The following is a 26318-nucleotide window of genomic DNA, read 5'->3' as shown; positions in this document are numbered from 1 at the left end:
ATGGACTTCAACCATAATTTCGCAAAAAAAACATTGAGTTTCAGCATACAATAAGGCCTAAAACGAAGGAAATTTACCTTCCTTAAACGAAGGAAATTTTCACATTTCCTACCACCTAAAACGCCTCGCTTCACATTTGCTACCTGTTTAAAAAAATTTTTTACTTTGCTACCACCTAAATCAGACTTTGTTAAAAATCACTACCACTAAACGGAATCCGATAGGATTTCCGTTAAGTTTATTAAAAAAAAGAAAGAAAAATTTAAAAGATTTTAAAAAAAGAAAATAAAAAATAAAAAAAAACCAGCAACCCCACCCACCCCCTCCCCTAATCTGCCACCCTCTCCCTCCCCTAATCTGCCACCCTCTCCCTCCCCCCTTCCGGCGGCCGGCGCCGGCGACCTCCCCCCCTCCCTTTTCCCCACCCAAAATTGCAAAGCCGACACCCCCAAACCCAGACCACCACCGCCACCGTAACCCCCAAAACCCATACCAACACCACCGCCACCCCCTTTCCCCTTCCCTCCACCGGAAATCGGCCCCCCTCCCCTGATTCCCCCACCGAAATCGACCCCCCTCCCCTTCCCCTACCCTTTTCGGCCATCCCTAACCCTAAACCCATTCGTTTGTGGTGGTTTTGGGGTGGTGGTTTAGGGTTAGGGACGGCCGAAAAGGGTAGGGGAAGGGGGAGGGGTCGATTTCGGTGGGGGAATCAGGGGAGGGGGGCCGATTTCCGGTGGAGGGAAGGGGAAAGGGGGTGGTTTTCGTTCGGGGTGGGGGTCGGAGCTCAAGAACGGGGAAAGGGGGATTGGTGGGGGAAAGGGAGGGGGTGGGTTCGCGTGGCGGCGCCGGCGTCGGCAGGGGGAGGGGGGAGGTGAGGGGTGGCAGTGAGGAGGAGGGGTGGCTGCAAGGTGGTTGGAGGGGTGGCTAAACGGTGGAGTGGGCCCACTAACGGAAATAGTAACAGAATAAGACATGTGGTAGTGATTTTTAACAAACTCTGTTTTAGGTGGTAGTAAAATAAAAAAAAAAATTTAAACAGGTAGCAAATGTGAAGCGTAGTGTTTTTAGTGGTAGCAAATGTGAAAATTTCCTTAAACGAAATCAAATTGCTTACCTCTAAATGCATTTTCATCCCTTAGGATTCTATAATCTATAGTTCCTCCAAAACCATAATCTAGTCAAAATTACAAATCCAGCCCAATCTAAAACAACGCTACTTGAATCAATCAAACTTTACTGTATATTTAATTCTCAAAATCCAAAAAGCAAAAAAAACAAAACGTAGATAGTACAGTACAACCCTTCACTCATCACTCCCCAGATTTACAACAACAACCATGGCATCCACCGCAACAACCACCGTCATCCTCATCTTCCTGACATTCTCTCTCCTACAAACCACCGCAACCTCCGATTCCGACTGCACAGGTCGTCGGATCCACATCAGAAAACTCCCAACAAGATTCAACCTTGACCTTCTCACTAACTGCTCATCTTTCTTCCCATTATACCCTGATTTCTGCCCTCATTTAGCCAATCACGGCCTCGGCCCCAAAACCCATAACCGCTCTCATTCATGGTATCGAACCGACACTCATCTCCTCGAACTCTTCTTCCATCGTCGTCTTCTCGAATACCCTTGTCTCTCTTCTAATCCTCATCAATCCGACGCCGTTTTTCTCCCTTATTACTCTTCTCTTGATTCTCTGCGTTTTTTGTACGGTCCTGATTACAATGTCAGTCATCATCACGGCCTTGATTTGTTCTCATATCTTCAATCCAACGATCCAGATATCTGGGGTCGAAACAACGGTCATGATCATTTCCTTATTATGGCTCGCACTTCATGGGATTACTCCCAACCTTTGCCGGAAAAATTTGGTGAAGAAAATGGTGAAGAAATTGAGAGGTTATGGGGGACGTCGTTTTTGATGTTGCCTGAGTTTTTTAATTTGACGGTTTTGACCTTGGAGTCTAGAGCTTGGCCATGGCAGGAACAAGCGATTCCTCATCCGACGTCGTTTCATCCTTCTAGTTTGGGGTATTTGGAATCGTGGATATTGCGGGTTCGGAAATCTCGCCGGAGTACGCTTATGTTTTTCGCCGGCGGCGGTGGGACGTCGCCGACGGGGAACCCGAATGTGAGGAGGAGTATTCGGGAGGAATGTGGGGCAGTTCAGAATTCGTCGGTGGTTGATGGTAGAAGGTTCCAGAAGTTGTGTGAGATTGTTGATTGTTCTAATGGAATTTGCGAGCATGATCCTATTAGGTAATTATTCTCATCATTTTCTCATAAATTTAAGCTTAATTGTGTTATTAAAGAGTGTTGGTTTCCTAGTTAAAGTAGTATGTTTATGTTTTAAGTGATAATATTAACCTTGTAATGAGAATGGAAACAATCTATCTAGTAATCTGTGTTAGATACACTGAGGAATACATTATGTGTGAACAAGTTGTCATGTAAATGATGTAATTGTTTGTCAAGTACCAAGGGATGATAATAAGCCCTGCATTTTGGTGCTTGCAATTAGGCAAAATATTCGTGCTTGGCTCGGGATAGTACTGAGAGTTGATCCTGGTCTAAGCTTTGATCAAATAACTCGATGATAAATACTTATGTACAAATAAAAGTGAGAGAATTGGAATATCTGAACCTGAAAGATTGTAGGCTTACTGGCTTAATTGGAGGTTGTAAGTCGACTGAGCTTCCTAAACTTGAGCTTCTATACTCTGTACCATATGCATATCTTTGCATAAAAAAAAAAGATTATGCTGCATTGTAGACATTGTTATGATGTTATTATGTTTAAGAGTACAATAATTGGAGAGGACACAACTCACAAATGGATTTCTTGAAAATTTTAGCTTACTATAAGATTGATTGTCGAATACCTCATTCTTTCCCTAGGTGCACAAGCATAGTTTCCTTTTTTTACTAGTGGGTGAGAGTTGAGACTGGCGTTTTGCCATTTTAGGTATGTTAGATGCACTTGCTGAATTGTACCTCATATTTGTTTAAGAGGGGCACAACCTCCTTCAGCTGTCCTGCAATTTTAAATGCTTATCGAAATTTGGATATGCTCATTGTTAATGACACTTCAATCCTCTGATTAGGTACATGAAGCCAATGCTGCAGGCTAGCTTCTGCTTGCAACCTCCAGGGGAGACTCCGTCAAGGAGATCAACTTTCGATGGGATACTTGCAGGGTGCATACCTGTTTTCTTCGAAGATCAATCGGCCAAGAATCAATTTCAATGGCATCTTCCACCTGCTGAGTATGATGAGTTCTCGGTGACTATACCAAAGGAGGATGTGGTATTCAAAGGATTGAAGGTGGTCGATGTGCTGATGGGGATCCCTCGAGCAGAAGTGAGGAGAATGAGGGAGAAGGTGATGGAGTTAATTCCTAAGGTTATGTATAGGAAGTATGGGAGTTCTTTGGGGCTAAGGGCTAAGAAGGATGCCTTTGATATTGCAATTGAAGGCACCTTGCAGAGAATCAAGGATAGACTGAATGATCTTTCGGCTGCTGGCTGACTGCTGCTGCAACATTCATTTTGCACTCCCTCCCTCCACCCTCTTCTCTCTCTCTCTCTCTCTTCCCCCTAGTTCCAGGCACCAATCGTGTATTTATATTTGTCTTTCCATTCTTTTAAAGGGTATATATACACAGTATATTAGTATGATAACTACGTAGTATAATAAGTCACCTCTGTATACTACTCGTAGGTATTTATGCATTCTTTTTGCTAATAAGGGAAAATTTGCAAATTGCAACCATTTAAAAAAAATTTGCAAATTGCAGCCCAAAAGTTCGTATAAATTGTAAATTGCAGCCTGATTTAACTTATTCATCAGTTTACATGTCGAAAAATCTTCGATAAAGGTTTTAGGGGCCATTTCAGCTCTTAAGGATTCGAATTGAGCTCGGAATTAGCAAAAAAAATAATTGTATCTCCGAATTGCGTAACAAAAATGTATCAATTTATGAAAAACTGTAAAAATGAGACACTTAGGTTTTTTTTGTTAATTCCGTGCTCAATTCGGTCCCCTAAGAATTAAAAGGGCCCCTAATACCTTTACCGAAGATTTTTTGACATGTAAACCGATGAAAAAAATGAATCGGGCTGCAATTTACAATTTATACGAACTTTTGGGCTGCAATTTGCAATTTTTTTTAAATGGCTGCAATTTGCAAAATACGAACTATAAATGGCTGCAATTTGTAAATTTTCCGCTAGTACGAAGTAAATGATAGAGTAATCTTGCACTTTCTTTTGCTGTAATTTTAGCGTTGTATATTTGTATGAATTTTAGATTTTACAATAACATTGCTTTAGCATAACCGACTGTTTTTGCCTTTTATGTTTTATGTTTAAAAAATTAAAAAATAAAAAACCTCTTTTATTTTTATAGGAATTTTGTTGGTACAATAGGAAAGAAATATTGAAATTTTTATTTTCCCCTAAAATATATTCAACCTCATCTCATCCTTCTAATAATCAAGTTTAAAAGAGTAAAAAGACTATTTATCCTTTTCAAAGAAACATTTCTAATGTACTCTGCAATTCAGAAAAATCAGTAATGGCAATGAATTGTTCAATTAAGATGAAGTACTTGACAATAGTTCAACATACAAGTTTAACAAACAGCAAAAGCAAGCTTAGAGAAGCTACAGTATTGTTTAAATCACTCTACTGACAAAAAAATCCTACCTCTGCTAAACGCTGACTGACAGTAAAAAAAATTGAGAATAACAATGGAATTATTATTTTTCTAAGTGAAAATAAATACATCTAATGTAGAAATAAGAAATAAATAGACATTTTAGGTGATGAACGCATGAAGGGGGCCTCTTTGATGGAGCCTTTTGAATTCTTAGAAATTGCAGCTCCTCAATCATCTATAACAACCAGAGGGAACTATTCTACAAGTATGAACTTAAAGAAACGAACAACATTTCTTTGGTCTTCATTAAGATGCTTTCGCAAAAATCTTTTTTCTCTAACCCCATCTAATAATGGATGAACCCCAAGTAAGACCAGCACCAAATCCGGATGCGGCAATGATATGTCCTGGCTGAACTTTACCGCTCCGAACGGCTTCATCCAATGCCAAGGGGATTGACGCAGCACTGGTGTTACCATAATTTGCCAAATTAGACAAAACTTGTTCTGAAGGAACCTTCAAACGTGTTGCAACAGCATCAATGATCCTCTGGTTTGCCTGCACTTACAATTTTAGGGCTTCAATGTATGGCCAAATAAAGCACCATAGTTTTACTTGCAAATTAAGACTGGTAAAAGAGAAATAAATATTCCCCCAGTTTCATACATTAAAATACATGATAGGTTACTTCAGAAAAATCATTCACAGATATAAACTGTGCACAATACCTGATGCAATAGTAACCAATCAATATTGGAACCGTTTAGACCAGCCTTTTGAAGTGCAGCCTCAATTGACTGGGGCACACATTTAACAGCAAAGCGAAAGACCTCTTTTCCATTCATATTGATACATGAATAAGATTGGCGCCTTGGGGGGAAACCTGTCACAGCACCATTGCTACCTATTGCTGCATCGACTTTATCATGTCCCAGGGATAAATTTAAATGCCTGCATGTACGAAAAGTGCCTGAGAAAATGACTTGCAGAAATTCCACATTTAGTCCAAGTATAACTCAGTAATGATCCTGCAGGCAGGGTTTGGAGATGTCCGAGTGTACATAGCTTAAAGACAAAGACATCTAGTCCAATGAAACATTGGAACTCAAATGCATACCTTGCACCATCGCCATCACTGTGAAGATCAAAAGCAAACATGCCGTCTTCTTCACTGTTACAGGCCTAGCTGGTCCAATAAAAATACCAGATAAATTTGAGTATATACAGAACTCCTTGAGTTGTAAGAAATAAATGCCACCCAAGAGTCAAGTCTACAGAGTCATCAAATAGCCGTATCTCATATGCTTGCATCCTCTCCTCTTTCAGACAAAATTTGATCAAAAAGAGAATCTACAAGGGATGTACATTGTACCTCAAAGAGAATATAGTAGCCAAAAGATGAAAGAATTGAGATAGCTGATATTTGATAACGCAATTCAAGGGAAACATGGCTAATTTACATGTTAAAATTTTGCAACAGCATCTCTATACATGTGTTTTTCAATATTTGGTGCACAAAGATGACAAAGCACAATATATATGTTATCGTCAAAACTCAAAACATTCATCTAGCGTATAGAAATTGCTTGAATTTACTCAGCAATAGAAGAATGTTATTAAAAGCCCATATTTCTTTATAAAAAAGAAAGCAGCACATGTTTGCTTGAAAAAAATAATAATTCCAACTGATAGCAAGCAAGGAAATTAGTAGTTACCATTTGATATTAAGCAGTAACAAAGGGTAATTCTCACCAGCCCTTGCACCTTTTCCTAGAATCTTTGTTTCGTGAGAGTGTATAGGATAATAGGAGTAATACTACAGGCACCCTCACAATTTCAAAAGGGTAATACTACAGGCACCCTCACAATTTCAAAAGGAAAACACATAAGGAGAGAGCCTTAGGAGTCGCAAAACAAAAAATTAATTCATATAAAAACAAAATAAAAAGATCCAAAAGAATATTGGCAGCTCACCTGCACTACTACAGCACCAGCAGCATCACCAAAAAGTATGCAGGTCCCTCTATCAGTCCAGTCAACGAAACGAGAAAGAGCATCAGCACCTATAACTAACACATTCTGAAATCCACCGCCTGCAATTATTAAAGCAAACAATTAAATTTTTTTATTTTAAAGATTAAAGGATACAGAAACTTTATGAGAGCAAAGATAACAAAGTCAATACCCCTTACGTGACAGGCAGCTGACACCAAACCCATCAGAAATCCACTGCAAGCTGCAGTAATATCATAAGACAAAGGACTTCGGGTGCATCCCAATGCTCTTTGTATCTGATTAAGGATACATTAACTGAATGGTTCACAAGGCAATATAAAATTATGTGCAAGATATGCATCTGCATTTAGGAATTAAATTACTGCTTATAGCAGTACTATTAGCATTAATTCATTATCAACCATTACCTATTACAAGCATTCACCTCCATAACTTTCCATTTTTTTAATCTTGACTGCTTAGTAGTATTGAATCTACAAAACTCATTAAGATATGTTCATGTCATCATGCGCATTGGGCCACAACAAGCATTAGGCACAATTATATTTGACTGATCTAATCTAAGTTGAATTGTTGGTAAACATCTGTTTATATCCTTAGCTTTCCGTATTTATATATCATGTGAAATCAGGCCACTAATGATTAAGGAATTCAACAGTTCCACTAAGTTGAATGTTAGGAATTTACACAAGCAGTAGGCAAAATTATATTTGATTGATGGCGGTGACCTCATTTAAGTTGAATGTAAGTAATATTGGTTTATATCCTAAGCTTTCTATACCTAAACTCAACTTTCTCATGCCTTTTCAACAAAAGAAAAAAGTTTCAAGACACTGATGCGTACAAAATCTGCTCCTGGGCACAATAACTAATTTTTATCCAAGATGTATTCATACCCAACACACACACACACACACACACACACACACACACACACACACACACAAAGACATGTCACACTGACACACAAGTTTCTGACCAGCAAAGACTCTAAGAAGCTGTTTCTAGAAATTTAAAAAATGACAGTTGAAGGCTTGAAGCATCTGGAATACATAAATTCAAGAGTAGTTGACATCAAGAAAAAGTTACCTGAGGAGCACTGCCAAAGAGGTCCTCGGGTGTAGAGGTGCACATCAAGACAAGATCAATATCATCAGGCTCAACATTGGCCATCTGAAGAGCATTCCTTGCTGCTTCGGTGGCCAAGCCCACCAAGCTATCCTCACCTGTAATAGAGTAACAAAACTTTAAAATCGGACAGGCAGCTAATTCAAAGAATACATCGTAGGCAGACAACCAGAATCCGTATCTCTCTCAGTTGGTTTGGATTTGATTTATAGCATGTACAACTTTGAAAGAAGTGAATAAACCTACAGAAATTCAGTTTACAATCAGATCAAGGGTTATGCTGAGTGCTGACCAAGCACTGTTTAGTTAGACATACATAATAGCAAGTCCGACCCAAAAGACAAGCCATGAGTGACAGCCACAGATATCGGACTTATGAAGGTCACTATGAGTTTTCGAATATACAGGATTCAACAAGAGACAGTAACACAACCCTTTCCAAAGTTCCGTATAATGTACAAGTGAATAGACACTGACCTGAAAGGACACGTCGATTGCGAATCCCAGTTCGAGTAGAAATCCATTCATCCGAAGTTTCGACAATTTTAGAAAGGTCATCATTAGAGATCTGCAGCTTGGGTACAGCAGAACCACAACCCACAAGCTTACAACCCCTATTTATTAGCCTGCATTAAGAACCATCAAAATCAGCAAATTCAATAAGAGCTTGTGAGATAATCAGCATAGATTTTTTCAAAGGAAAAGAGTAATGAAATGGAAATATTGGGAAGCCAAAGATCAACATACTGGAAGGAAAAGATGTGTAGAAGAACCATCATGACATATAGATAGGAAACCTTATAGCAATACTTAAATGGGAGACAACAAATGGAAAACACTGAAGAAGTTTAACATAAACAACCCCCAAGGGAAAAAAAAAATTAAGGAAAAGAAATCTTAAGTTAGGATGAGACGATGAGTACTGAATTACAGACTACCATATAGAAACTCACAAGAAGTATGACCCATCCTAAAGCTCATAGGACATAAAATAAAGCAAAGACCAGCTTCATACTCAACTTCCTAATGACTAAAATATGTTGCCCCAGAATGATCTTGCCAAAACTCCAATAATTCTAATTACAACTCAGATAAATTCACAGAATGTTGAAGCAGTTGGAAGTATTAACAGCAAATGGCATTTCCACTACACAAACACTATTCTATTGACATATCCCACACCCAACAACCCAAACCTTAGTCAATTATGCAAATTTTATATCCAATGGTAAATACAGTTAGAAATTTGCGTCTTAAGAGGGATGATGAAGCCAAAGGAACAGACAGGTCATTTTTATTGACTCCAGTAGAAGGGCCTAAATGTCAAGCTCAAAAGCAATGTGCCTTTACTCTCAATGCATAACCCTAATGCTAACTGAAGCTGATAGTGGCTAGCGCCACTAGCCACTTCATCAAATACTCTCAATAAATTAATTAACTAAATCTATAGATACCTCAAACACACTTAAATAGCAAGAATTGCAAGGAAACCAATTTATCCAAGTGACAACCCTCAGTTTTTGATAAGGTGGAAAAGTGGGATCAATATTTAGGAATATAGGTGCAAGTTTGGAATGAATATAGGATAAGAAATAAGTTGGAACCAAAAAAGGAGAAAGGGTTATATTAACAGTTATTATTTTTGTTGTTTGTTATACATAAAGAAATGAATACCATGTATGGAGTAGTAAATTGGGGATTGAAGAGAGAGACATTTTTGTCACCACATAGTTGGGAAAGGTAGGAATAGGGTGGTAATGGTAAGCTTTAGAACATAGAGTTTTCTAAAGCACCTCTCATACAAAACACTACGTAATGGAAACGGCTGATTGATTCCATTCCGCAACTGAAAAATAGTATATAAAAAAAACAAGCTATAAGTGTTTTGGACATATCACATTGTTAATCTTGTAGTATTGATGAAAGAAAAGCATGTCCCACACTATAGCTTAAGAAGACATGACTACATGAGCAACGAGCTCAGCACTAGTCTTGACCAACAGTCCAACAGTGAAAATTCAACATTGGTTCCTTACAAATTGAGCTTGATAAGATTTCCAATACACATCCTAGATAGCCCAAGTGAAGTTTCATCCTAAAGGCCAGAACCGATAGGCAAAAGGAATCACAACCCATAACCTCATCCAGGTTATTTAAATCTTTCAAGGCCAATAATTTTTTTTTGTGCAAAGCCACTATCCAATTTACAATTTTACAATCACAACAATGATTGTTTACAGTATCTTTTAGCTCAGAGCCGTATACACAATGATCATCCATAACACACATACCAATCATCTTTTTTTTTTTTTTTTTCTAAGAACATAACAATCATCATACCATTCAATCATTCATATGTACTTCATAAGATCGATCAAATGTCACATAATTCACTCAAATTTAGAAGCAGATTCCAATGCATGTCTAGCAAAGTACTGAATTCGGATCTTAAGATTAATTTTTTAATAAGAGAACCCCATCACATTGAATAGTTATTATGAACATTGCATGAATTAGCAAATCAAATTGATCACACATAATATAATGATCAATAAAAAAAATATATATATATAAAAACCAATGAAAGATGAAGAATACCTAGAAGCTTTTGATTCAGTGGAAGAAACACCAGCAGCAGCATGTTTCTCAGCACCTTCAATGGAAGAACAAAAAACCCTTTTGCTAATACCCAAATTGGAATAAAACCCAGATCCATTTAAGCTTAAAGATGGAGAAATTCTGTTTTTGAGAGTTGAAGAAGGTACAGAAGGTGAAAAAAAAGCATAAGAAGCCGCCATTTGTTGTTCTTAAAAGAGGAGGAGAGACAAATAGAGATTGAAAAGGAGATATCTTTATCTGGGAAGAATGTGAAAGATGATAATTTGAGAGTAATTTATGCCCATTGACAGAAAAATTAGGAGATTTATTGAGAAGAAAATAAATATGAGGAGGAATACTGTAGGTGAACTATTAACAGGAAATCTTTCGGAGACTCCAAAGAAGAGAAGAGTTTGGTGAAGTGATGGGAGATTTTGTGAGTTGTGACAATTTGCAAAATTAAATTAATTGCGTACATAAATATAATAATGACGTCTTTATTACTCTGTGACTGTCACAAATGTACAGTTTCAAGAAAAAACCTTGAATCATTAAAAACGAGTTGATTCACATTGAATTTTATTTTATTTTTTGGTTGCGAAGGAGAAGGACTTTATCGGGTCGGAATTTCTCACGGGGTCTCCCGACCCGAGTTGACAGGTTAGACATTTCGAAAGGGAGGGAGGGAGGGAGGGAGGGGGGGGGGGGAGGAAGATTAGGAAATCCCCACCCCAAAATGTTTTTAATGAGTTTAATCCTACAACCTCTTGATTGTAAAATGCAAACTTGGCCACTAGATCATGCTTTATTTTTTTTGTTTTTTTGGTTAGTTGATACTCGTCTTATGAATAACTTTATTAATTAGTATTTTTTAGCTAAACCCAAATAAGCAAATTTATAGAGATGGAAGAGTAGAGAAACCCCACAAATCGATTTCATTTGCGGACTTTGTATGTGTTCTCTTAGTAATGTTATACGTAGTACAAAGTTGCATACATTTTTATAAACTAGTACTCTTATAAATTCATTTATAATAATGGAGGAAATTTTTATATAACAATTAACAGAAAACCTACTCTCAAGTCAATGTAATTGGTGAGGCTTGAATTTGTGAGCTTGAATATGTGACTTCATAGTTACAAGTGAGTTTCTCACCAACTCCACCAATATGCAAGGTTGGTTAGATATATACACTAGTTAGGGCCTGTTCTCATTGACTGAACTCAGCTGAATTGAACTGAACTAAACTCAGCTGAACTGAACTGAACTGAACTCAGCTGAACTGAACTAAACTAAACTGAAATGAATATTTTATAAGAGAAGGAAATTAGGAGTTGAAGTGAACTGAACTGAACTAAACTGCACTAAATTGAACTGAATTGAGCTGAAGTGAACTGAACTGAACTCAGCTGAACTGAACTGAACTGAATTTCAACGTAAGATAACAGGCCCTGACTTATTTGTTATTAATAATCTCGAATGAGAATTTGAGTAATTGTGTTTATTATTATTATTATTATTATTATTATTATTATTATTATTATTATTATTATTATTTACTTTTAAGAATAGTGTACAAGACATAACATGTTACTTGACCTTGCTATCAATAATTTGGACTAGGAGGTTTTTTTTTTTTTTTTTTTTTTTTTTGACAAGAAGTATAGTAGGAGTAATATAGATTCTTGAAGATGTAAAATATTTTTAAAATCAATCATTCAGATCTAGGGATGTCAGTGGGGCGGGTCAAGTAGGAGACCTGCCCCATCCCCGCCAGAGTGGGGCGGGGATGGGTCTCGGTTTGGCAGGTGGTGGGGCGGGGATGGGGATAAAAACCATACCCGCCATGGATGATGGGGTGGGGGTGGATTTTAAGTTGTAACCGCCCCATCCCCACCCCGCCCCACTTTGTACCCGCCCCATCCCCACCTCTTCCCCACATCTATGTACTTTTATACTATTTTATAAAATAATTACGTGAAATAAAATATTAATTATAATACTTTGTATTACACTTACATTATAAACAAAAATGTGTGTAATATTAAGAATGTTTTTTTATATTAATATCATAATCCGTATTAATTATGTAGGATCGTGTATTGAGAGACGGAGATTAGGTGGGTCTTGGGTGGGGATTAGGCGGGTATTTGGTGGGGATGGATATCCAAGTGGGGGTGGGGCGGGGATGGTTTTGGAGTTGTACCCGCCGGGACCGGGATGGGGATGAATATTAGACCCGCCGTGGGGATGGGGATGCAAATGTTAGGTGGGAATGGGGATGGGAAGGCCAACATCTGCCCCGCCCCATTGACATCCCTATTCAGATCTAGGGGGTGTAAATGAACCAAGCCGATCAATAAACTACTCGAGTTGAAGCTCGATTGAAGCTCGTTCATGTTCGTTTATTTGATAAATGAGCCGAGCTTGAACAAATTTTGAAGCTCGTTTAATAAATGAGCTTGAATACGAACATAGATATACTCGTTAACATAAGTTCATGAATAGCTCGTTTATTTATCTTTGCGAACTACTCGTTTATTTATATTCATGAATTATTGATTTATTCACAATTGTTAATTTAATTCTTAAGTTTTTTTAATAATTAAGATTTAATTCTTAGGTTTATAATTAGGATTTAATTATTAGTTTTCAAAAAAAAAAGGATTTAATTATTATGCTATTTTTTGAGATTTTCAAATGTCAAAGTACAAAGCTCGTTTATTACTAAAATCATGCATGAAACGCTCGTTTATAAACTCGGTTAATAAACGAGTCGTTCGCGAACATATAGTGTACTAAATGAGCTGAGCTTGAACAGATTTTTGAGCTCGCTTGAAAGCTCGAGATCGTGCTCGAACTCGCCTAAATTAATTGAACTTGAACATGAACAAGGTTCGGCTCGACTTGGCTCATTTACGCCTCTATTCAGATTCTCATCAAAAGTCACGATTTGAATACACATTAATAATTGATTCAGTGAATAATTTATAATGTTATCTATATTTAGTAAGTGGGTCATGTTAGTCATTTATTGTTAACAATGCATTGAAGACGTAATGATTCATTGATTAAGCCCCCTTGGGTATGATATTACATGGAAACAACCACATGAATCATGTTTCGGTATTTTTCAACGATATTAGATTTTATAAAATAAATAAAGGAAATTTTTTTTCTTTGATTAGTGATTTAATGCGTTAGACTTTGCAGATAGCTGTACATTAATTTGACATCATTGGCACAATTCATCCATTACAGTACAGTACAGTAACAGTATAGTATACTAGGCTATTAGCGTGAATCTGAGCCTTATAAAAAGATTATTGATTGATCTTGTGCAACAACATACAACCAATTGGGTTAGGATTATTAATGATAACTAGCAACCATTATTATTAATTTTTTTTTAAAAAAAAGTGTTAAGTTTAATTCATCGTGTAGCACATGACTGAATCTATATATACCTATTTATAGACAAATTAGCACAACAAAAACAATGATATTTTACTGATATACAAAAAATATGAAAGAAAAAGACACTAATTTTTTTGATGAAGTATTGTTCTAAATATTTAATTAAACAATATAATTTTTAAATTTATGAAATTGGGCTAGGTTAGCAAATTGTACTTAGTGATAATGAGAAAGTACGAAGTACAACTTAATTTGAATCCCACACAATCTGAAGTAGAGATTAATTAGTACAAATAGACTAAATCGAAATAACTTAGATAGCTTCATGCACAAATTTCATTGTAAAAAAGAACCATCACTTTTATGCAACTCCAATTGTATTCATTGTTGCCTGGATCTATCATTTTTTTACGATCTACTTCGCAAGTTTCAACTTCTTATATTTAAAACAAAGAAACAGAGAAACTTGTATGTGAAACATATATTTTTATCCTTTATTAGGTCAAGATGTATTGTAAAACAATTGAAAATGACTAGGGGTCTATTCACTTCAGCTTAATTTCAGTACAGTTCAGTTCAACTCCACTTAGTTCAGTTCACTTCAGTTTAGTTCTGTTCAATTCACTTCAGCTCCTAATTTCCTTCTCTCATAAAATATTCAATTAGCTCTCATCAATTCAGTTATGTCAGTTCAACTCCAATCAGTTTAGTTCAGTTGAGCTCTAATCAGTTCACTTCAGTTCAATTTAGTCCAATTCAGCTCAATTTAGTAAATATGAACATGCCCTAGGTCGTGAGACGCACGTCATGGTTTTATGATTTACAATTATAAGTCACAAACCCAATTAAATTTATTTATTTGTTTGTGGATCTTGTAAATCTTGGTAGGTTTAGAGTTGTAGAACCAATATTATTATTTGTCAAAAATAAAAAAAGAGGGGGGGGGGGGGGGGGTCACCAATATATTTTTCTTTATATAGGCAATATAGCCAATACAGTGGTAACATACAACAATCCTCTATTCCTCTCTACGACTCAAAATCTATTTGTGTTTATTTCTTCTTGAGTTGATTCTTTTTTTTGTTTTTCACATATTCAAATATGGGAGTTTTAGGGAAGATGGAAGTTGAAGTTGATATCCAGTCATCTGGAGATGTGTTTCATGAATTATTTGGTAACAAACCTCATCATATCTCCAACATCACTCCTCAAAAAGTTCATAGCTGCGACGTGCATGAGGGAGAATTTGGCAAGCCTGACTCTGTGTTTTTCTGGAATTACTCCGTTGGTAATATATAACTCCCCACTTCATATATACGTAGTATTTTTTAACATATACGGAGTACATGCTAGACTGCTAGAGTTTGTTTGTTGAAAATTGCGGTGTAGATTTAAAACTAATAATTGCATACAGAGTATTATCCTATAATTTATTTAATTTTCTTTAACATGAGTTTAAACTAAAATTAGCCGTGGTAGTAAGGATATATGCCTTAAACTTGTTCTCTCTCAATTAACCTTATGGATGCTACACCATGTAAAATTGTAAAGGTCAAACTAGCTAGTTCAACGAATATCATTCACTGTCCATCTAAGACTGACATCAGTAACAGTTTCTTCACTGAGCATCATGATGAGAGAAGCAAAGTACTACGAAGTATATACTAGTATACTACTAATACAAGTACTAGCTTTTAGGCCTTTTTAACCCAAAGTGAAGCGCCAAAGGTTTGATGTAACAAACTGAGCAACTAAACTTATACGGTCGTCCTTCGTGAGGAGATGTCCTAATTCTTTTCTTTTTTCTTACCTTAAAAAAAAAAAAAAAAAAAAGACTTATACGGAATAACTTTATAATTATGTGTTCCATGTCTTCCATTCAATCGTCTTAAATCCTTGACACCAACAATTGACATATATTCGTCATTCGAGCTTACATACACATATACACTACCAATGACTTATTGGACATTGTGGATTAATATGGATTCTTTGCATTCTTGACCTTTTTTTAACCTATGTTTTTACTTTTGCCACTTGTAAGGTCGTATTCCAATATCATTTTTTTTTTTTTTTTCTTCTTTACTTATAGAAGTATTATCTTGTGAGAACATTAATTGTTGTCAATATAAGGAATAGTGATAATGAATAACAAACTTTAATATATGTGAAAATAAAGTTTATATATTACCTCTGATTTCTTTTAGTTGCAACTTTGGGTATTATTAGAGAGATATAAAATATTCCAAAGTTGCAACTAAAAAAAACCGGAGGTAGTAACATCTTTAGGAAGAGATAGCATAAAAAAAAATTATATCATGTTTGAAATGTGTTTGCTTTTGCATTATTGTAGATGGGGAAAAATGTGAGGCGAAAACAATAGTTGAAGCGATAGATGAGAAGAACAAGATAGTGAGATTCAAAATAATAGAAGGTTCACTTTTGAAAGAGTACAAAAGTTTCGTAGTAACCCTGGAGGTGGTGGATAGGGGTGCAATCACTGCAGTTAAGTGGGCTGTTGATTTTGAGAAGTTTGATGACTTTGGGCCTTACCCTGTTAAACTGATGGACTTCATTATGGGAATGACAAGAGATATTGAGGCCCATCACTTGAAAGAATGATGATTTTTTTTTAACAAAAAAAATTATGTCAATATAAGAGAAAGAATGATGAGTTTCCTTTAATTTATGTTCCAACAAATGTGTATTTCTGTTATTTAGTATTTCCGTATTGGCGTGTTGCTCTTGTGTGCGTGTTATGATTTATATGCTATGTTTCGTTTGGAGTGTGTACGCTATTGTATCATAATTTATATGCTATGTTTCATTTGAAGTGTGTACGCTATTGTATCATGACATTAATAAAAGGGTTTAATTGTGATGAATTGTATTGTTTGGAAGTTGGCTCAAATGTTTGATATGTTTAGTATTCAGTTCACCTTATGACATCAAGGTTAATGTGTTCGTTCCAAAAAAAAAAAAAAAAAAAAAAAAATTGATAGCCCTAATAGGCTATGGACCTCAATTAACAGGTCCAACTTATATCGGCTACGTGAGTTTTTTTTATGGACTTTAGGCCCTCTCAACTAAGCATAATTAGTGTAAAATGTTGCAAGCTATATCCAATCAGATTTCAATATGCCTATTTCTGGCATTTGGTCTCAATCAAAAGTGAACAATATGAAGTATTGTACCTCACCAGAAGATTAACATGGCAATATGTTTGTAGTCTCACATACTCAGTAGCTTAATCATATCCAATTTGTTGTTGGTAGATTATGTTTTTAAAGAACAATCATCCTCCATAAATCAATACCCAATATAGCTAAACATTATATAACGACGTTAGATAACTTGTTTGATTCGATAATGCTACAAATGTAATACAATTATTATACTCGTAGTACTCTATTTTGTTTGTGCCTCCAAATTTATCAAATTTCTTATCAAAATTCCTTCTTAGGACATGTAGCATATTTAAAAGCTAGAAATACTCAACATTATTGAACATGTAATAAAATATAAAGGTTAACCAACAAGTGCTCAAATTAGCTAATACGCAAGTTGTTTCATCTTAATCAACCAATGAAGTTCAAAATGATATAACACCAGGTTGATTAAGCTTTTCCACCAACTTAAGTATTACGAGTATTAATGAGACTCGAATATAAATTAGTTATAATGTAATCGGATATATATTTATAGAAAGAAAGTTACACGTTGAGTGATGCAAAAACTTTGGAAATGTGTTTGGATAAATATGAGTCCGTACTAGAAGAAGATAAATACAGTTAAAAAAACAATAATTCGATGAGTCATGAAAAATGAAAATGAAAAACCAAAGAATAGTGGCAATTTGGCAAAAGCAGAGTAGGCACTGCATTGCAGTTGGCAGAGCAACCCCGTTAGTGCACGAGGAACATGAAATGGAGGAAAGTTATGCATTTATAAATATATAACATTGATTAAAATATTTTATAAACACATGGTAGAGAGAGAAAAGAGGAGAGAGATAGGAAGAGAGAGACTTGTAGGTGGGCCCACCTATTTTTTAGTCGGATTGTATTACGTGATGGGGGACCACATGCTGATTGTTCCACTGAAAGTTTATATTGTACCATTGAATCCTCAGTGGTACTATTTACGCATAAATTTAGTAGAACTGAATGCATATATAATACCATTATGTGCATTATAGTATCACTGTATATTCAGTGCTACCATTTAATCATCCAATAATACCAGAATATTTATTCATTTGTACATATGCATAATTACATGAATACCCCTTGTTATACATTTCTAAATGCCTAACATTCCTCCCTTTAAAATTCCTCGTTAGTGCACTACTGCAGCTCCTCTGCCAACAAGAGAGAAAAAGAGGAGAGAGAAAATCACAAAATCTGGTCATAAATCATAATACGACAATTCCTTTTCGTACACTCACTCACTCTTATTACTCTCTCCCACAATCAAACATACACATTACACACACCATTTTCTCATTTCCATTTCTCTTTCTCTCTCCTATAGTAATACAATACTCTGTTTTTCTAATTCTAAATTATGGTGGGTCTTTCTTTAATTATTCAATTTTACTACTTTGTTGGTTAATGGTTTAATTAAATATTGGATTAAATGCTTATTATTTGCTGAATTTAATCAGGTGGGTCTTCGTTCAATTCCGACATGGTTGGATGCTCTGCTTCATGAGAAATTCTTTGAGCCATGTTTGCTTCATTCTGATTCCTCTTCTTCTTCTTCTGATAAGAAATCTGAGAAAAACCTTTTCTGCTTTGATTGCTGCACTAGTCTCTGTCCCAAATGCATCTTTCGCCACCGCAAACATGTCCTTCTTCAGGTTCTTCTTCTTATTCATTCTAAAACATCTTTTTTTATCATTGAATTTTCTCTTTTGAAATTTAAATTGTTGATTTTTTTTTTTGAATTGGTTTATAGGCAAGACGATACGTTTACAATGATGTTCTCAAATTGTCTGATGCTGAAAAACTCATGGATTGCTCTGGTATTCAAGTAAGTCTTTTCAATTTTCCCAGAAATGAAAAAACAGATTCAATTTTAAAATTTTAATTCATCTCAAATTATGAATCTGATTGAATTTGTTTCCTCTGGGTTTGAATTGAATTATCAAAAAAGGGATACATAACAAACAGTGCAAAAGTGGTATTTTTAAGACAAAGGCCAAAATCTCGATTCAACAGAAGCCCAAGTTCTGGAAATTGCTGCTTCACCTGCAATCGTTCATTACAAGAACCTTTCCTTTTCTGCTGTCTCTCTTGCAAGGTAATTCAATTTTACTTTCTCTCCTTAATTTTATTTTTTCTGAATTATAATTTTGGTTAATTGTTTTAATTTTTGGTTTGTTGATAATTTGAAGGTGGAGCATATAATATCAACACAAGGGAGCTTAAGAATCAACGTATCAGACCACAAAATGTTGGGATTTTCAGACATTGACGAATTTCAAGTAGTAACACCTGAATCAGTCCTTGATTCATCCGCTTCAATTCCAACTTCGTCCGGTTCAACTGTAAGCAGTGACCTTCGAACCGCTCTACTTTGCACAGCAACTACAGAAATAGTCAGAAAAAGGCGCAGTAATCTCACTGGCTTAGCTCGATCGGGTTCGAACCGCCATTCTTCTGTTGATTCGGTGTGTCATGGATCACCTGAACCGGCTGACTATGGTCACAATTCTCTGAACCGGAGGAAAAAAGGGGTCCCGAATCGGGCTCCTCTCTGCTGAAAGAAAGTGAAGTTTCTGAACACAATCCCATAAAAAAATGAAAAAGTAATTTGTGAAGAGGGAAATTATTGGTTGGTTTTTTAGTAAAGGTTTTTACTATTTTTAGGTAGAGGGAAGTAAATTTTTGTTACTTTCCCAATTTTGTAGATGAGGGTAAAAAAAATATTTACTGATTTGGGCACCTATATGAGGTAAAAGAAAATTGATTAGTAGGGCTGCTAATTTGAATAGGTATAGTAATATCGATAGATAGAATATTTAACTCAATCTTTAATTTTGGAGAGTTTTACCTTTTATCATATGATATGTTAGAATGTTAGATTGTTATTAGTGGTTGAACTTTAGTTCTTACTTAAATTACTACTATGGATTATTCTTGTTACTGCATTAATGTTTGTTTCTACTTTCTACCATATTAAATGTTTGTTTCTTTGATTTTAGAATGGTTTCTTCTATCATGTCTATTAGTATGGGTATCAACAATTTTACTAGGGTTTCTTCATTTAGCTTATGAATCTAGGGAGCATGCTATTTCATCTATTGTGAAGTTATGTGCATACACTTGGAGCATTTTGTACCTCGTTTTGGAATTGTCACCTTTCTCAGGAACTCCGAGTGCGTTCGTGAACGTGTTCAAGACGGAGGCGTAGTGACCCTCCTACAAGCTTGAACACCTTCGCATGCCCCGAAAACGAAACGACGGTATACTTCATCAAAATTCCCCCAGGGAGTGCAGGATGAGACTTTCTTTCCGTAATTCGTATCATCAGTATTTTCGGTTTTTCGCCGATTAATCGGACCATTACCCCCCCGAGGTCCCCCTTGGGGGGGAAGGAACTGCAATAAGGCTGCCCCTTGCTCGCTTTCCCTACCTTTTTGGAGTTCGGGAAAGGAGCGGGGGCAGAAACAAGCAAGGTCTCGTAAAATCCAATGAGAAGAGGCTCATAACAAACATAATCCTTCCTCAACTTATTGAGACAGAACGAACTCCCAGCTTAGTCCCTTAAAGAGGAAGCTTAGTTCTTTCAAGCTTATACTTAAACGTTCGTGAGCCCGCCCCGGTCTCACTCACTTCTTAGAAAGCGGTAGCTACAACAGCTATTCCTTTCTTTAAGTATACTGTTTTTGAGGGTTTAAGCTGATGCTTGCCTTGATTCCTTAGCTTTTCGAACTTTCCTCGGTTAAGGCCAGAACTGTTTTAGTAAACAGCTTTGTACCTCCGACCGAAGGTTCTGACAGCTTACTTGGTCTCTAAACTTATGGTACTACTAACGAAAAGACGGTCTCATACAGCATTTTCTGGTAAGGGGATGAAGGCACCAGAGTGAGTAGAGGCGGCCCTCGCTAGGGAGCTATCGTGCAATCTAATGATTTAATCCTTCCCTGTGATTGGAATTCGTCTTTGTATCATCGAGACACCCGAAGGGCCGGCCATATGTACCTCGGGAGACTCGGCCCATTCAAATCAAAATAGAACGAGCACCTACGACTAAGAAGAATAGAATGTCGACCACAGGGTAAGATGATCTTTCAACTTTTTCTTCTCAAAACGTGATCGGTACATTTTCTAATATAATTTTTGACGTGAGCATTGGTGTTGTAATGACTTTTAAGAGTTTTTGCATTACACATCACTATGTTACGTACGTAAGACGGTTGAGTAAAACTATTGTATTAAATCATTCAATTATAAACTCTTGCCTACATTCCTTGAGAAACAAAAAAAATTTTGCAACTTTAAAAAATAAATAGCGAAAGCTTTAGAATTTGTGATAAGTGAAGGGTCCACAACCTTACTTCGCAATGGACCCAGTGTCCCTAACCCAAGACCCAACAAAACAGAAAAGAAAAGAAAAAAAGGAAAAAATGATTGATACTAGTCGTACTAAATAGCTGGGTTAGGCCAGTACTCAGTACTTGAGTAGGGACTGGACAGAAAAAAAGGCCCAAGACCCCAAATTGTGGGCCTGGTTGTATCACAGCATATATAAGTGGGGCCTTTAAAAGCCTCCTACCAAAAAGCAGATTTATACGTGAACTGGATTTGAATTAATATTGTTTTCAGAATTTGGTTTGTTTTTGTTTTACTGCCTTCATTTACTCACTTACAAATAACATTAATGAAATGACAGCATAATGCACATAGCCATGTCCTCAAAAGGAAAAAAAAAAAAAAAAAAAAAAAACACAAAGCCACATATGCTAACAAACTCAGCTATTGCAGAAAAATGCACAAAACAAAACAAAATTTATTAGCTATGCAGGCTTGCAGAAAAGTTATATTGATACGTATAATGTTTTGATGCCAATGCTGGTTATTTTGAAGGGAAGACGTGTGTGACTTAAACCAACTTGAGTTAATAACAATAATTCTGTACCAAAGTTTGAATCAAAGTGCCGAAGAGGCAATCACAGTACTGCTTTCGTCAGGGAAGTATTGCTTAAAATCTTCATAGGCTTGCAATTTCCAGTCTTCATCGTCCCATTCATCACGGTATGTCTCTGGTTTAGCTCTCCTGCGGAGGCTAGCTGCACGGTACATTCCCTTTCTCCATTCCTCGATGAGAGGGCTAGCAGTCTCCGTAGCAAGCCAATCATCATAATCAAACTGCCAGAATTTTAGTCAGTCAAGATATGCAGTATCTTCTAGGGAAAAAGGTATTCAGAAATTCCATATCAAAATCAAGTAAATGTCCATGAAAATATTATGTTGGCTGTTGACTAATATCTGAACGGATCATGAAAATGAATGAAGGAGAAAGAGGGAAAGGGCAACGACAACCAAGGAAAGAGGAATTTAGGCAAAAGAGACTTCTGCAAGCCGCGATTCCCATTAGCTGACTTCAAATTAAGTAAACAAAAGAGAAATTCACAAAAAGATGATCAATAGATTGCAACCACAATAGCATAGCACCATATTTTGAGTGCGTGGTGCTATGCGACTATGAGCACAAATTCATAAGTTAATAATGGAAATTGTTCTTATTGAGCAAAATTTACCTGATGATCACCAATGTTATGAGTATAATGCTTTGGAACTCCTGCAGCATCCAGTTTTGAGTAGAAAGATTCTATATCTTCCACCATCTTCTCTTCTGATGGAAGGGATATCCGGCCTGATAAAGTACCTGCTATCCACCTGCTTTGAAGTTCACAGAGAATAAAAGGGACAACCTACAGCCAATATTCAAAAATTCTTATTAAGTTGGTCCAACCATCTGGCTATGAGACCATGATCTCCCAAGAGAGACAGAACAAAGAAAAACCAAGAGAAATTCTTACCTTCCATGGGAGACCAACAAAAGAGATCCCTGGGGCTAGTGCAGGTGGAAATACATGCTTGTACAGTGGTCCCACACGATTATCATCGACCTTTACAGCACCAATATTATGAAGAAAAGGGAAATGATACTTGTAGCTGAAAGAATGTTGCAGATAAATTAATATATTTGGTATTCTGCAACTCACGGCTTAATTTTTTTTAAAAAAATAAATAAATTAATTAATAAAACCATCTAAGTAGTAAGAGTTTCAAAAATACCCCGTGCAGTGGAGAATGACTTGTGCAAGCACTACACTTCCATCTTGAAATGTGACTCTACCATCTTCATGGGCTCTTTCTATCTGCATTATGGTTTCTGTTAGAAATGCAAGCTATCAGCTAATCCCCATCAGCAGGGATAAACAATGCCATCGACATACTTTCCAATGATGGCCATCTATTTCTTACCCTAGGTAAGTGCTTTTACCATTGGATGGAGCCACAAGTTATCATAACCAGGCTGCTTTCCGAAACTTCCTTCCGGTTTTGATCTAGATACTACATGGACTTCTTTGGCAAATTTAGCAAGGTCCCTGCATATATCAACAGCACTTGCAGAACTTCCTATCAAGACTATGACCTGGTAAAAGCAAAAAAGGCATTGACAAATCAGAATTATTAGCAAAGCAAACTACTCCAACAAAGGGGGGAAAGGAGGGGCCCAATATGCTTTTCTTTCTTCCTACTGATACAAAAGTTGATCATAATAGCAAAGAACACAGGCGTTCTCAATCAGGAAGCCAAGTCCTGACAACATGTAAATCAGCTCATCAACCTCTCAATGGGAGAATCGTACATCAGGTGAACTTTAATTACAAGTAAAAGCATGAAAGACTTCACTACAAAGAATGCTTCAAGGCAATCCATTGAATAACAAAAAGACTACATATGCATAAACACTACCACGACATAGATTTCAGTGTACAAAGAGAACACAACCAAAAAAACTTAATCTAACAGGGCACATACTTGGTCTCGATAGGGCTCAGGAAGACGATAATTGTGGCTATGAATTTGCCTCCCTGGCCAATGCTCAATTCCTGCAAGATATAAATCATATGTTAAGTAACAATGAAAAACCATCAGGATCTTTAACAAAAAGGAAGCCAGCAATAACAGTCAACAAAGTACCTGGAATTGCAGCAATCCGTGGTTCAGTATAATGTCCATTGCAAACAACCACAGCATCATAAGTTTCATCAAATTCATTACCATCATTTCCAACTTGCGTCCTAGATTTCACCTTCCAATTACCTTGAGTCTCCAAACCAACATGACACACCTCCGTCTCATAACGAACCAGCTCATGTAACCTAAACTCATTAGCAAAGTCCTCTAAATATCTCAACACCTCCTCATGACCTGGAAACCTTCGTGAATCTCTGTCCGCCTTTCCTGCAAGAATACCAGCATAACCCATCAACAAAATGTCTAGATAGACAATTCCCCAAGTCTAGTAATTATTGCTCTTAAAGCCTATCCCTCCATCATATACTCCGTAATACACTCCTCTTAAGATATACATTTTGCGGAAAGTTTCATTTGATCACCACACATTAGATGGTTTTGGGAAGGTGCATTAGCAGGCAACTGATAGGATTGTCACACATCACATAAAAACCTTAGTATGGACATTAGTATTGATCAATGCTCATAAAATTTTCCTGGACTTGTTACTTCGTAGATAGGTTCATATATCAAAGATTTCACTTTAAAAGATGTACTGTAAAATAAACTAGAGTAGACTTGTCACTTCTTCTGGGTGCAAGCATTTTGCATCATTAAATTGGATAAACAATGCCCCAATTAGAAAAACATAACCTAACTACTACTCGTAATTCAAGCCAACAAAACATATCATTAACACCAATAATCAGATTGAAATAATCAGATTGAATTATTAACATCAATCAAAAAAATTAATTGTATGAGAGAGAAAGACAGTTACCAGAAGCAACAAAGGGGAAATCACGAAAACCCATAACTTCTCTAGGAAGATTAGTGCGGAGAGAACTGTAGAGGCTAGAATGGACGATTTTGCGAGTTGGGTCGAGTCCAAGTGGGTCAGACTCAACCTCCGGCGAGTAGACCCAGGTCCCACCCAACTGGGGCCCACGCTCGAACACCACCACCTTATGACCTTCTCTTCTAAGCTCCCGCGCCGCCACTAATCCGGCTGCGCCGCCGCCAACTACGGCGACTTTCTTGGGTGTCAGCTGGATTGGCGTCATTGGGATCGTAGAGCCTAGGTGAAATGATACACTGTTTGATTTTATCATCGTAATCAAGGAGTACAAGGATAAAATACCTTTTATTTTGTGGTTGTCATATTATTAATTAATTTCTCTCTAAATAAACTAGTCCACCAAATTAAAATGACATTTTTTTTACACCTTTTTATCCAACGCCTAATTTGTTTGTACCTATAAAATTCTGGATAGCATTAGATTTATGTTAACTAATCTTATACTACGTATATTACTGTACTGATTTATTAAACATAAGTAACCAATAGATCCAATTGGCAACTCTTTATAGAATTGGTTGTAACTTGTTATTTATCAACCTTAATTCACTACTCGGATCATATTTGCTACATTTGTTTATTTTTGTAATTTTGGAATATATTTTCGACACAACACATTTTAATTTGTCAAGTTACAAATTAAGGAGTAAGAAAAATTACAGTACAATAGATGTAACTAAAATGATAGATGTAAATCTAAGAGAAAAAAATAAACATTGATTACACCGATCAATGCGTATTTTGTCATCAATTAAGATTTACGATTGCAAATTTAAAAAAGTATTTGATACTTATATATAGTCTAAAAAGATTGCATATTATAATTACATAATAATAAATTATGAGTATTGAACATAAATTACATTTTGAATACCACTAATTAATACAATTTCAGTTTAGGTACATATGAATGGAGTAATACCCATACGCATATGTCGTAGTTTATGTAGTTCATCATAATTTTAATGAGAAAATATAAAGGAAAAAAAAATATTTGAACTAATGGTACTAGCATAATTTGATGATAGCCGTGATAGGTGCTTCATAACTATCATAACTCATAAGCATGATTAGGGACCAAAAGTCCAAGAAATTTGTAGGGAGTGTTTTTACTACGATATAAAATCCCCAATACCCTAAGATTAACTGGTGTCCACATTCTTGCACTATTCTCAAAAGTCCTGAATAATGAAATTGGATACTCTACTTAGCTTAAAATGGAGTAGTTTATTTGATTAATTGACAGTAATCTATTTTGGAGTTTGAACTTTGAACACCCCCATGTACTACCAGAGTACGAGTAGCTTTTCTATTATCCCAAATCCTAGGGAGCATTTATCCGAAAAACAAGCTCCTTCGGAAATGTGATACC

The 26318-nt window shown here is 36.2% G+C and overlaps 5 protein-coding genes across 6 annotated transcripts; 3 read left to right on the top strand and 2 right to left on the bottom strand.

Annotated features, from left to right (window-relative positions):
• The first annotated feature begins 1165 nt into the window (after window positions 1-1165).
• On the top strand, window positions 1166-4266 carry LOC145598501 (putative xyloglucan galactosyltransferase GT19). Its single transcript, XM_081654863.1, has 2 exons — window positions 1166-2272; window positions 3118-4266. Exons 1-2 carry the CDS (start codon window positions 1341-1343, stop codon window positions 3539-3541), a joined length of 1356 nt encoding a protein of 451 aa, XP_081510989.1. The 5' UTR covers window positions 1166-1340; the 3' UTR covers window positions 3542-4266.
• Window positions 4267-4627: 361 nt separating this feature from the next.
• LOC145598040 (beta-ketoacyl-[acyl-carrier-protein] synthase III, chloroplastic-like) lies at window positions 4628-10855 on the bottom strand. Of its 2 annotated transcripts, none has more exons than XM_081654328.1 (8): window positions 10415-10855; window positions 8294-8442; window positions 7778-7914; window positions 6858-6963; window positions 6647-6765; window positions 5790-5854; window positions 5401-5623; window positions 4628-5230 (listed from the first exon to the last, which is right to left on the bottom strand). In XM_081654328.1, exons 1-8 carry the CDS (start codon window positions 10612-10614, stop codon window positions 5009-5011), a joined length of 1221 nt encoding a protein of 406 aa, XP_081510454.1. In that variant the 5' UTR covers window positions 10615-10855; the 3' UTR covers window positions 4628-5008. The 2 variants fall into 2 exon arrangements, with proteins under 2 accessions (XP_081510454.1, XP_081510455.1); XM_081654329.1 differs by having other exon boundaries at window positions 6858-6957.
• A 4077-nt stretch (window positions 10856-14932) lies between these two features.
• LOC145598041 (MLP-like protein 31) lies at window positions 14933-16459 on the top strand. Its single transcript, XM_081654331.1, has 2 exons — window positions 14933-15119; window positions 16185-16459. Exons 1-2 carry the CDS (start codon window positions 14933-14935, stop codon window positions 16451-16453), a joined length of 456 nt encoding a protein of 151 aa, XP_081510457.1. The 3' UTR covers window positions 16454-16459.
• A 1848-nt stretch (window positions 16460-18307) lies between these two features.
• Window positions 18308-19800, top strand: LOC145599392 (protein RGF1 INDUCIBLE TRANSCRIPTION FACTOR 1-like). Its single transcript, XM_081655784.1, has 5 exons — window positions 18308-18400; window positions 18498-18692; window positions 18791-18865; window positions 18989-19135; window positions 19230-19800. Exons 1-5 carry the CDS (start codon window positions 18398-18400, stop codon window positions 19596-19598), a joined length of 789 nt encoding a protein of 262 aa, XP_081511910.1. The 5' UTR covers window positions 18308-18397; the 3' UTR covers window positions 19599-19800.
• A 2027-nt stretch (window positions 19801-21827) lies between these two features.
• On the bottom strand, window positions 21828-25261 carry LOC145597545 (flavin-containing monooxygenase FMO GS-OX-like 4). The gene is made up of 8 exons (XM_081653736.1): window positions 24869-25261; window positions 24052-24315; window positions 23890-23960; window positions 23348-23500; window positions 23140-23222; window positions 22881-23016; window positions 22599-22772; window positions 21828-22206 (listed from the first exon to the last, which is right to left on the bottom strand). Exons 1-8 carry the CDS (start codon window positions 25197-25199, stop codon window positions 21988-21990), a joined length of 1431 nt encoding a protein of 476 aa, XP_081509862.1. The 5' UTR covers window positions 25200-25261; the 3' UTR covers window positions 21828-21987.
• Window positions 25262-26318: the final 1057 nt, after the last annotated feature.

Source organism: Chenopodium album, chromosome 20 (assembly GCF_948465745.1).
Source record: "Chenopodium album chromosome 20, dcCheAlbu1.1, whole genome shotgun sequence".
In the NCBI taxonomy this organism is placed as follows: domain Eukaryota; kingdom Viridiplantae; phylum Streptophyta; class Magnoliopsida; order Caryophyllales; family Amaranthaceae; genus Chenopodium; species Chenopodium album.
Note: the sequence above shows the minus strand (reverse complement) of the source record. Positions and strands in the feature narration are given on the sequence as shown.